The sequence below is a fragment of the Panthera pardus genome, unplaced genomic scaffold, assembly GCF_024362965.1.
Source record: "Panthera pardus isolate Hobbes unplaced genomic scaffold, ASM2436296v1 HiC_scaffold_3, whole genome shotgun sequence".
Lineage (NCBI taxonomy): Eukaryota > Metazoa > Chordata > Mammalia > Carnivora > Felidae > Panthera > Panthera pardus.
In genome coordinates, this window is record NW_026526876.1 from 48,516,076 (window position 1) to 48,528,773 (window position 12,698).

A 12,698-nucleotide genomic window follows, 5' to 3' on the forward strand; every position below is an offset into this window, starting at 1 on the left:
ATTAGACCTAAAAAGAAAAAAAAGAAAAACAATTTGATTAGGCCTACCTCTCCAACCTTATTTTCCTGCCACCCTCCTAACTTACTCTGCTTCAGTCTCCTGCAACTTCAATTCCTAAAATAGACCAAGCTCCTTGAATCAAAACCTTTACACCATCTTTGTTCCTGTCAGGAATCTTTCCCATACTCTTCCATCCCTTTCATATCTCCAGCTTATGTGTCACCTCCTCAGAGAGGCCCTTCCTGACAGCCTAAGTCCTACTCCCTACTATCATTCTCTATCATAGCACACTGTGTAGTGTTCAAGCCTATAGTAACTTAGTGTTCCTCCCACTAGAATATAAACTCTATAACAGAAAGGAATCCAACTCTCATTTTCCCTTCTACCTCCAGAATCTATAATCCTGTACTTTAGGCATAGAGTAGATGTTTGAGCATTATTTGTTAAAAGAATACAAATAAATAAAAAACTTTTAAAAAAACACTAAAATTACGTATTTAATTAACAAAAAAAAGCAATATATGTTGAATACCAATATGGTAACGCAACATACAATACTGCCTAAGTGCACAGGCTCTGGAGACAAACTGCCTGGGTTTGATCCAGGTTCCCCTTCTTGGCTGTTCCCAAGGGCAATTTACTTAATTTCTCCCTGCTTTGGTATTCTCACCTATAAAACAAAGGCTGAGAGGGAGGGGGAAAAAATGAAGACTGAAATAGTACCTAACTCATAGCTAATAACATGCTTAACTTGTTCCATGGCCCATAGTTAGCAAAGAAATATGGCCCCAGGAAATACAGGAAGGAAAAAAAGGAAGTATTATAGTAAAATACATATACTTTTCTTAGTCTGAAAAGGCAATCTTTATGTAACATGCTAAACTGCCCAAGGGAATAATACAAAATATTAACATTCCCTTATAAACATTTTAAAAGGTAGAAAACAAGTTTCACCTCACCCAAATACTGAAGGATCTTAATTGTCCACCCTAACCTATTTTATATAGGTCAACCTCCCTATATTCCATTTACGAAAATAGCTTGCCTTACCCATATCTGTTCACTCTAGTCCCTTTGCCTAAAATGTACCTTTGATTCTAATTGTCTAAACTCCGTTCAGCCTTTAAAGTACATTATGTTAGCTTCTTAATAAAACCCTTTAGGATCTAAAATACTAAAATATTCCCATTAAATAATCCCACTAGAATACTCCTTTCAATTCTCATGCTGTTATGCTGGCATCTTTTTTGTTAATTATGGTGATTTCAAGTATACATATCTTTTTTTAATGTTTATTTATTTTTGAGAGAGAAAGAGAAAAACACAGAGCGCAAGCAGGGGAGAGGCAGAGAAAGAGAGAGAGAGAGACAGAGAGACAGACACATAGAATCTGAAGCAGGCTCCAGGCTCACAACTGTCAGCACAGAGCCCAATGCGGGGCTTAAACCTGATCATGGCCTGAGCCGAAGTTGGATGCTTAACAGACTGAGCCCAGGTGCCCCTCAAGTAACATATCTTAAAACCACATTAGATCATATGCTCCTAGGAGTGCCTGGGTGGCTCAGTCAGTTAAATGCCAACTCTTGATTTTGGCTCAGGTCATGATCTCAGAGATCATGAGATCAAGCAAGCACAGAGCCCACTTGGCATTCTCTCTCTCTTCTTTTTCTGCCTTTCCCCTTGCTCACGTGCGCAAACATGCGTGCCCCCTCTCTCTCTAAAAGTGAATAAACATTAAAAAAAAAAAGATCATATGCTCCCAGAAAGTATAAATAGGCTTTGTCAAAGAATGCTTAAAATATAGAATGTACTCTTTATGACACTGACTCTGAAACTTTCTGACTGAGACTTAGAGTAAGAGATACATTTTACATCAGGATCTGGTGAACATATATATACATATGAAAATATCCATGTGTGTGTCACAAAAGAATACTCCCAATTATATTTTCTATTATATGCTATTTCATTTTTTAAATAATGGTCCTGATCCACTGAATTAATGATCCATCAATTTTTGAACCTGGAGTTGGAAAAATGATTATTCCTTAGAATTTAGCACAGTGCTTTTGACATACTCTGTAAACGTGACTACATCGACTAGACCCTCCCATTATTCCTTTTATTTGGCCTTGGCGATATTTATCATCCTATAAAGCCTTAATTAAATTTAAAAAGTAATCAACGTTCATAAAGGAAACCTGAATGTTAGTTACTATTCTGAGCAAATTTTCTTTAGTTTTTAGGCTTATACTGAAATTTGCTTACGTGACAGCCTGGGGGCGAACCACAACTCCACCAGTACAACGACTGGGTCTTCTGGGAGAATCTGTAGCCATAGCTTCATTCACTAAACCTGTTTGCAGAACGGAAGAGATAGAAAAAAACTGATCATTATTGTTGGCGGTAGAAGGAAAGGTTTATGGTTGCTCACTAGAGATCCCTTATCAAAAATGCCTAAAATATAGGAAACCTTCCCAGAAATTCCAATTATACCAGAAAGGGGGAAGATTAGGACAGGAAGTAGATAAAGAAGTTTTCTAATTATCGTGAGAGGTTTTGTTTTGTTTTTTTTTTTTTTTTTGGACTAAGCCTCAGAACCCCAAAACTGGTTAAGACTCGTTCTGGCCCCTCTCATCCACTGTTAACACAAACTAGAAAGGTAAGATGTGCTAGATAGAGAGTCTAGCACAAGACCACTTAATATTTTTTAAAAATGTGCTATCTCTGTGTGCCAAAATTTTAAAATGTACTAAAATCTTAAATTGAGATAGTGAAAATACACATAACACACTATTTGGAGACTTAATGGAACAGTGAGGTAATATCTTCCAACTAAAACTGTTGGGAAACTATGAGCAAGACTGTATATTGTAACTATGTTTGGTGATGGATGTTAACTAGACATTGTGGTGATCATTTCAAGACATGTACAAATATCAAATCAAATTATGTTGTACACCTGAAACTAATACAACGTTATGTCAGTAACAGCTATAAAAAAAGGATTGCATGATCATAATTTGACAAGAGTTTTTAAATCAGATTTGTCAATCCCCTTACTATTATAACCTAAACACCAGAGCCTTAATAAGTAATAAAAACTTATATGACATTAGAAGCCCCTTGTCCTTTCCTGTCACATCACTGAATCTTGATCCTTGAATGTTCAATAAGCATCTGAATCACTGTGTAGATTTTAAGAACATACAGTGTACTTGGTTAAGGCTAAAAGAGGATTGACAGCAATATCAATGATCTCTTACAGGGCTCAGGAAAGTCCACAACCTGGAACTAATCTTGAAAGCCCTTAAAACCATCACTTCTAAGTAAGAAGCATTCTCTCACCGTATTTGAAAATTCCCAAACTGAGGAGTCTCACCTGCTACAACAAAAACACCCTCTGACCCACCTAGTCCAGGTACCCCTTCCTCGGTAGGTATCTTCACCACCAACCCCTCAGCACTCTCATTTCCATTCCACCCTTCATTTCCCGAAACAGAGCCTTCCAAGAAATGTCCTATAAGGGCCCTGTCTCCTGAGGACGACCCTCAGGCCCCACTCTCCTGAAAGACTCGAACAGCGATACCCACTTAACCTCCAACGCGGAGCCACCGCTGCCCCCGGCCGCCCTCTGGCCCCTTGCCCTTCTTCCCCTCCCCCTCCAATCTCGATAGCTCTCTCTCGTCGAATCCATACCAGTCAAGCCCTCTCCCCTCACGCTGCTTGCACCTCGTTCTCGCCAAGCCTCCCCAAAGCCACAGCCCCACCAGCCCTCTCACCGGCCGCCCCGCCGGTAAACGCTGTTCTCCAGCTCAAGGCTCACTGTTTGGAGTCTCCCCTCGTGATTGACGGCTACCACTTCCTACCACGCCTCAGCGGAACTACTTTTCTAGCCAATCCCAGAAGGAAACTGGCTACGGCCGGGCACCGCCCTTGGAGGTCAGCTTCGCCAACCAGCAAGTAGAAAAGAGGCGGACCCGCCTCCTGAATTTATCCAATCCGCTGGGGCTCCAGGGAAAACAAAACAGTATGTAAGTTTGGGTGAAGCCGACGTGTCAGGTTCGGTTGCGAACGCAGGCAGGTAGGGAGAGTTACGAACATGTCTATTTTCCTTTGCAGACAGCACACCTACGTGGCTTTGTCAAAAGGAATTATGTCTCAGACTCCTCTGCACCTCAGCTGAGCGTCTCGGGCTGGGAGTCGGAGGACCCGGGACTGGTCTGTTTACATCGAATTCTCGCGACAGCTAGTTCGAAGCACAAAGCACGTGGACATGGCAGCTGCCAATCACTTTCTGCTGGCCACTCACCCATCCCTAACCCGCCTTCTGCCCCGCCCTTCTCGGTGTGTTTACCTTCCGGGAGCCTCGGCTGGCTTGCGCGGGTGGGCAAACCTAGAGCCAAGGAGGTATTGAGCTAAATGAGGGGCGCGGCCGGTGATCGTGTCAATTTGAGCAAGGTTTGTGGAGCTCACCTGACTCCTTCCTTACCTGTTTCCATTTCCCCTATGGAAGAGATCGCGATTTCGCCAGTGTCATTGCGTCAGTTACATTTCCTTTACATTTACATTTATTGATTTTTTTAACGAACGCTCAATACAGTCTTAAGCATTTCATAAGTATTATCAAATGTAATACGGCAATCCCATGAGGATATAGCTTATTAATAGACATGAGGTTTGTAGAAAATTGGCTGAAACAGCAATAAAAATTTTAAAAAGGTTTTAAGCACAATGGAGGATGGAAAAGTTTAGTAAAGAAACTACCTCAACGGAAATATGCAGTTAATCAGGTGCTGGAGAGATAGATGATAGATATACCAATATAGATATAGATGTAGATGTAGCCAAGAAACCACCTATATGCTCTTGACGCTCTATCAATGCCAATAAATAGCACACCCAAAGTGCTATTTATCGAGCTAATGTTTGAACATTGGCTAATACAAGATTCTGAACATTTATCTTCTTCCACTACACACACAAATTCTGAGCACCATGGCCTTTTAAGATTTGCTTCCTACATTAAGCCCACTAACGGAAGAATCTTTCCACAGTTCTAAATTCCTTTTGCTCTTATTGCTATCATTAACTTACTTCTTTGCTGTATTTGAAATGTTTGGAGTTTCTCTTGTGCATATCTCATTTTCCCCAACTAGAATGTTAAATTCTTCCTAGGTATTAGAAGACTAAAGTTTTCATATTTTTCAATCCCTCTTAACACCTAACAGCCCCAACCACAACAGGTATTTCAAAATTCAGACTTACTTGAATTAAATAATTACTATTTTCATGCCGTCTAGACCCAGAGCAGGAATAAAGAGGAAATCCAGAGGAAACCAATAGGTAATAATCACAAATGGGACAACCAGCATTTGTATAAAGCTATTCAGTTAAAATAGCTGTTTCATATGCATTGTTAAACTCCATAGCTCTTTGACTATTCCTCTACAAAGCTATGGAAAAAAACAAAGAAACAAAAAAACATAAAGAATACCGTTGTACACAAGCTCACTCATTCATTCATTCATTCATTCAACAAATATTGTAAGAGCTATTAAATGTCAGACATGTTCTAAGCTCCACAGGTACAGTGATAAACAAATCAATCAATGTGCTTTCCTCAGCCAGAGAATTTACATTCTGATGGGAATACAGAAATAAACAGAGAAATTCAAGTAGTGTAAAATGCTATGAAAAAAATATAATAATCCAGATAAATAGATGGCTGGATATACGTAGCGTCATCAGGGAAGCCCTCTCAGGAGATAACATTTTATTTTTATTTTTTCAATATATGAAATTTATTGTCAAATTGGTTTCCATACAACACCCAGTGCTCATCCCAAAAGGTGCCCTCCTCAATACCCATCACCCACCCTCCCCACCCTCCCACCCCCATCAACCCTCAGTTCTCAGTTTTTAAGAGTCTCTTATGCTTTGGCTCTCTCCCACTCTAACCTCCTTTTTTTTTTTTTTTCTTCCCCTCCCCCATGGGTTTCTGTTAACTCTCTCAGGATCCACATAAGAGTGAAAACATATGGTATCTTTCTCTGTATTTTAACAAAGACTTTAATGAAGTATGTGAGAAAGCTACTGTGGGAAAAAAGCAGTCCAGACAAAAGGAACAAGTACAAAGGTCTAAGAAGGGAATGAATTTTGATGAAGAGTGAGAAAAGAGTATGATTTAAGCAAAGTGAGATAAGTAGAAAGTGATAGCAAACTAGGTAAGTAGTGGCAGATGGAGTATGGTCTTGTATAGAATAATAGTTTCAATTTTGTTCTAGGTGGGAATCTTTTGGAGGACTTTCACCTAGAAAGTATCATGATCATGTTTACATTTCTCAAAGAGTATTCTATCCACTATACAAAGAATAAACTCTTGTCAGGGAGGGAGTATGAGCGGAAGCAGTGGGTCGAGTAGTGAAGCTATTTCATTAGACCAGGTGGGAGATGCAGTCTAGAACTGGGCCTAGAAGTGAAGCAGTGTTGGGTTAGTTGTGGGATAGAAGGGAAAAAGAGAATCAAGGATGATGCCTGTGTTTTGGGCTTTAACAACTAAGTGATGACATTATGAATAGGATGAACACTGGTGAAGTTACACATTTTTAGGAAGGGCGCATTTCTGTGCTTTGGTTTCATCCTTTATAAATTGTAAAAAGACTGTTCTGAGGTTCATAGGATTTTTATGAATAGTAAGGAAATTTTAAATTCTTAGAACCAGGAGCACCTGGGTGGCTCAGTCAGGTATTGGGATTCTGCTTGGGATTCTGTCTCTCCCTCTCTGCCTCTCACCTGCTTGTGCTCTCTCTCTCTCTCAAAATGAATAAGTAACTTTAAATAGATAGATAGATAGATAGATAGATAGATAGATAGATAGATAGATATAGATAGATTCTTAGAACCAGTTAGAAATTTCTCCAAATTAACTACTTCTAATTAACCACTATTTCTAATTACTCCATTTTTTTTCTCCACAGAGATGGTATAAGATTCTCTCATGAGACTTCAAATAGAGAGAAAGCAAATTTGTGGAGATCATTTTTTAAATGGAAGTAACTTAAGGCTACTCAGTACATATTGCCAGCTTTTGAGTCATTTTAAAGCATTGGTATATGAGGAAACTTTTCAACAATCTGTTCTTGTAGCTGAGCAATACTAACTAGGAAACTGATTTTCAGTGTAAAAGAGTGACTTCGAGCCAGAATTCTGTGTTCTTCCAGTTCCTAAATGATCCATTATAATAAATCACTAATGATTAAAATTGCCTTTCCTAATGGCCCTGCAAGTCAAAACAAAAAATCTCCAGAAAATCATCAGGGAATGATCCATATGAAAACCAATTTTGGGGCACCTAGGTGGCTCAGTTGGTTAAGTGTCCAACTTTGGCTCAGGTCATGATCTCACAGTTCATGGGTTCAAGCCCTGCATCGGGCTCTTTGCCGACAGCTCAGAGCCTGGATCCTGCTTCAGATTCTGTGTCTCCCTCTCTCTCTGCCCCTCTCCTGCTTGCACTCTGTCTTTGTCTCTCTCAAAAATAAATTAAAAAATTAAAAAAGAAGAAAACCAATTTCAAGGGCAGTTTATACTTTATCATGAGTTTTTGTTTCGGTAGCGTTAGGAGTCCTTTTTAGCCTCAAACAAGCCAATGCCTCATTTACCCTGGCCACCAAAACCACTTGGACAACAATCACATGATTTAAGCAGTGGCAAAATAATCTGATTTCACACAGAACTATGATAAACATTAATATTTTAGTTTTTAGTCAAGTGAAAGGAAAAAAAACCAAAGAGGTAAAAAAAATAACCATCATCAAATGTAGGATCATCAATTGTATCACACTGGGGATTTTGATAACAAGGGATACTATACATGTGTTGTATAAGTAGAAAGTGATAGGAAACTAGTTAGGAGAGGGCATACGTGGGATATCTGCACTTTCTGCTTAATTTTGCCATGAACCTAAAACTGCTCTTAAAAAAAAAGTCTATTGTTTAAAATCACATTTCTCTAAAATCCCCCAATTGTGAGGTAAAACTACATTAATTTCTCACTATATAGACTTTCTTTGGTGCATTTATTAGGGTTGAAATTTTGAACACTACCTTTTATAGTAATATCCTAAAAAGTAGAATTCTAAACTTTGTAGAAGAGTAAAACCAACAAAGGTCATATCACCTCATATCTATTTGATTGCAATAGTGCCTGCCATTTATCTGTCCTGCATATTAGGACATAACTGTGGCTTCTAAAACAGCATGTTCCCACATTTCTATTCAAAATTCTAAGTCTTTGTTTAGATTAATTTAGCTCATTCTGAGGCCCAGCAAACTTTCTGAAGACATGGTGATTGTTTTCCTTTCATTGTCTTGAAAATAACCAGTATCTATAAAGTAGCCATATAATTCATCATCCTAACCAGAAAACCTTCATGAAATATAACAATTACACACACACACACCTGCAAGAAAAGGTAGAGTAGAACTGTCTCAGGCAAACCATTAAATATGGCTTCCCTTTATTTCTGATACATTAGTACTACTTTGTAACTCTTCTAGTTGATTAATGTATAATTCTATTGTCTACTTAGAAAACATGTAAACTCTTTAGCAGAAGGGATCATTTGTTTCATTTCTATTCTCCATAAAACTATGAAACATAAAACTAACAGGAAAAATTACATGTCAGAACCCCAACGATTTATCCTGCAATCTGGAGCATGTATTTATAATTAAAAGATACTGAAAACCAAAACTATTTACAAAGATCAAAAATTAGTTTCATCAACCGTTTTAATGATGCCCAGGGCATAGTTTGCCTTCCCCATATACACATAACCCTGAATAAAAACTACTTTAAAATCTGAGAAAACTGCATCTGTATTAATAGTTTTGAGAGGCTAAACATTTAATAAGAGTAATATTAGGTAACATTTAGCTATATAGGCCAGGCATTGTGGTATTATTATCTACATTTTATAGATGAGTACCAAGACACAAAGGTGTTAAGCCATTTAGCTCCAGATGTAGGCGCATGGTAGAAGTGCATAGTTCCTAAAGTCACAGCTTTCTGCCCAGAGAACTGAAAAGGGGAGGGACACTTGGGTGGCTCAGTCATGATCTCATGGTTGGTGAAATCAAGGCTTGTGTTGGGCTCTGTGCTGTCAGTTCAGAACCTGGATTCTGCTTTCAATTCTGTGTCTCCTTCTCTCTCTGTCACGCCCCCTCTTGCTCGCTCGCTCTCTCTCTCTCTCTCTCTCTCAAAAATAAATATTTAAAAGGGTGGTGGGAGGGCCTTCTGGGTGGCTCAGTCAGTTAACTGTTGGACTCCATCTCTGCTCAGATCATGATCTCACAATTCATGAGTTTGAGCCTCACATTAGGCTCTGTGCTGACAGCGTGGAGCCTGCTTTGAATTCTGTCTGTCTCCCTCTCTCTCTGCCCCTCCCCTGCTTGTTCTCTATCTCTCTCAAAATAAATAAAAATAAACTTAAAAACAAAAACTGAAAAGGGGAGATGCTGAGTAGGGAAAGTACCATGGAGACTGTAGGAAGAGAGGAACTCAGGAGAGGGACCTTATAGATAGCAAGGATCTGGTCCTAATTAGCATATCAAAGACTTTGAGAACTTTGAAAGAACCAGGAAAATCTTAACTCACAGAGAAAAAACAATCAACAGATGCCAATACCTAAATGACAATTATCCTTCAAACACTTTAAAGCAGTACTATGAAAATGTTTCTGGAGGGGCTCCTGGGTGGCTCAGTCGGTTAAGCCTCTGACTTCAGCGCAGGTCATAACCCCACATTTTGTGAGTTTGAGCCCCATGATGGGCTCTGTGCTGACAGCTCAGAGCCTGGAGCCTGCTTCAGATTCTGTGTCTCCTCTCAGCCCCTCCCCGCTCATAATATAATACGTATTATCTACATCTATTATATGTAGATAATATTTCTGTCTCTCAAAAATAAATAAAGATTTAAAAAAATTGTTTTTAAATGTTCCTGGGGCACCTGGGTGGCACAGTCAGTTAAGTGACTAACTCCTGGTTTCAGCTTAGGTCATGATCTCATGGTTCCTGAGTTCCAGACCTGTATCCAGCTCTCTGGAGCACAGAGCCTGCTTTGGATCCCCTCTGTCCCCGCTCTCTCTCTGCCCCTCCCCAGCTTGCTCTCTTCCTCTCTCTAAATAAATACATAAACTTAAAAAAAAAAAAGTTTCTACAGGCAATTGTGAACACCCTTGACATGCATGAAAAAACAGAACAGCTCAGCAAAGATACAAAGAAGACCCAAATGGAAAAAATAAAATAAAAATAAAGAACCAAATGGAAATTTTCAAACTCAAAAATATAACAACAAATGTTCTAACAAAAGGAAAAACAAAGAGTTTCAAAGAAAGAAGAAAAAGAATGTGATGCTGAAAACAAAAATGGGGAAGGGGGGAAATGGTTGTAAACCTCCCCAAGTTTGGTGAAAGATATAAACCTACAGATTCAAGATGCTCAGCAAACCCCAAGCAGAAAACCTCGAAGGAATCCATGTACAGACACTTCATAATCGTACTACTAAAAACTGAAGACAAAGGAAAAATTGTTGAAAGCAGCCAGAGAAAAACAATGCATTACCCACAGAACAATTTGAATGACTACAGATTTTTTCATCAGAAACCAGAAAACAATACTAGAAGGAAACCTAGAATATCAGGAATGAAAAAAGAGGAATAACGATGGTAAATATCTGGATGAATATCACAGCGTTCTCTTGAGTTCTTTAAAATGTTTGATTTTTGATAGCAAAAGTTACAACACCACATGATGGGGTTTTCAACATATACAGATATGACAACTATAACATATAGAGGAGAGGGTAATACAGTGGTAAATTTTCTACATTGTACTTTAAGTGGTAAAATACTGACTTTAAGTAGACTACCAAAGTTTGTATATTGTAATCCCTAATGCAACCATTCACAGAGCCAAAATATTTTGCCTCAAGGATCAAAGTTTAAGTTTTCAACTTTTCTATGACATAGTATATTCAAGAGAAAAAAGCCCACTAAAATGTTTCCCTCCATTAAAGCACTATCTTCCAGATATCTGGAAGATGAAAATAACATCATTAATGTGACCAAAACAAACTTAGTGCACAGCTTATGAAAGCAATGCTAAAAATCCTGTATTTTACATGATTAATGCTTTTAACTTCTAGATTGTGCTAGACTCCAAGATGGCTTTTAATGATGCCCATCTGCTGATATTCATGCCCTGTGTAGTTGCCTCCTACACTGTTACCAGTTTGGTCTGTGCAACTTATAAAACACAGAAATTGGCACAAAAACAGACAGATCAATGGAACAGAATAGAGAACCCAGAAATGGACCCACAAATGTATGGCCAACTAATCTTTGACAAAGCAGGAAAGAATATCCAATGGAATAAAGACAGTCTCTTCAGCAAGTGGTGCTGGGAATACTAAGCAGTGACATGCAGAAGAATGAACCTGGACCACTTTCTTACACCATACACAAAAAGAAACTGAAAATGGATGAAAGACCTCAATGTAAGACAGGAAGCCACCAAAATCCTTGAGGAGAAAGCAGGCAAAAACCTCTTTGATCTTGGCCACAGCAACTTCTTACTCAACACGTCTCCAGAGGCAAGGGAAACAAAAGCAAAAATGCACTATTGGGACCTCAGCAAAATAAAAAGCTTCTGCACGGTGAAGGAAACAATCAGCAAAACTAAAAGGCAACTGACAGAATGGGAGAAGATATTTGCAAATGACACAACAGATAAAGGGTTAGTATCCAAAATCTATAAAGAACTTATCAAACTCAACACATAATCCAGTGAAGAAACAGGCAAAAGACATGAATAGAAACTTTTCCAAGGAAGACATCCAGATGGCCAACCGACACATGAAAAAATGCTCCACATCACTCATCATCAGGGAAATACAAACCAAAACCACAATGAAATACCACCTCACACCTGTCAGAATGGCTAACATTAACAACTCAGGCAACAACAGATGTTGGCGAGGATGCAGAGAAAGAGGATTTCTTTTGCATTGCTGGTGGGAATGCAAACTGGTGCAGCCACTCTGGAAAACAGTATGGAGGTTCCTCCAAAAATTTAAAGAACTATGCTACAACCCAGAAATTGCACCTCTAGGTATTTATCCAAGGGATACATGCACCCCCATGTTTATAGCAGCACTATCAACAATAGCCAAAGTATGGAAAGAGCCCAAATGTCCATCAACTGATGAATGGGTAAAGAAGGTGTGGTACATCTGTACAATGGAGTATTACTTGGGAATCAAAAAGAATGAAATCCTGTCATTTGCAACTACATGGATGGAACTAGAGGGTATTATGCTAAGCAAAATTAGTCAGAGAAAGACAAATATCATATGACTTCACTCATATGAGGACTTTAAGACACAGTACAGATGAACGAACGTAAGGGAAAGGAAGCAAAAATAATATAAAAACAGGGAGGGGGACAAAACAGAAGAGACTTAAATATGGAGAACAAACAGAGGGTTACTGGAGGGGCTGTGGGAGGAGGGATGGGCTAAATGGGTAAGGGGCATTAAGGAATCTACCCCTGAAATCATTGTTGCACTATATGCTAACTAATTTGGATGTAAATTTAAAAAATAAAATTAAAAAAAAATAGAACTCCTCTACAATTGC

The 12,698-nt window shown here is 38.7% G+C and overlaps 1 protein-coding gene across 1 annotated transcript in view; it reads right to left on the reverse strand.

The window, feature by feature from the left end:
* BCAS3 (BCAS3 microtubule associated cell migration factor) overlaps positions 1-4,278 on the reverse strand; it is a 606,893-nt gene extending 602,615 nt beyond the window's left edge. The window contains exons 1-3 of the mRNA XM_019431027.2: positions 4,232-4,278; positions 3,783-3,814; positions 2,269-2,356 (exon numbers count right to left, since the gene is read on the reverse strand). Coding sequence (XP_019286572.2) covers positions 2,269-2,356; positions 3,783-3,814; positions 4,232-4,278 — 167 coding nt within the window. The remainder of the gene's footprint in view (positions 1-2,268; positions 2,357-3,782; positions 3,815-4,231) is intronic.
* Positions 4,279-12,698: the final 8,420 nt, after the last annotated feature.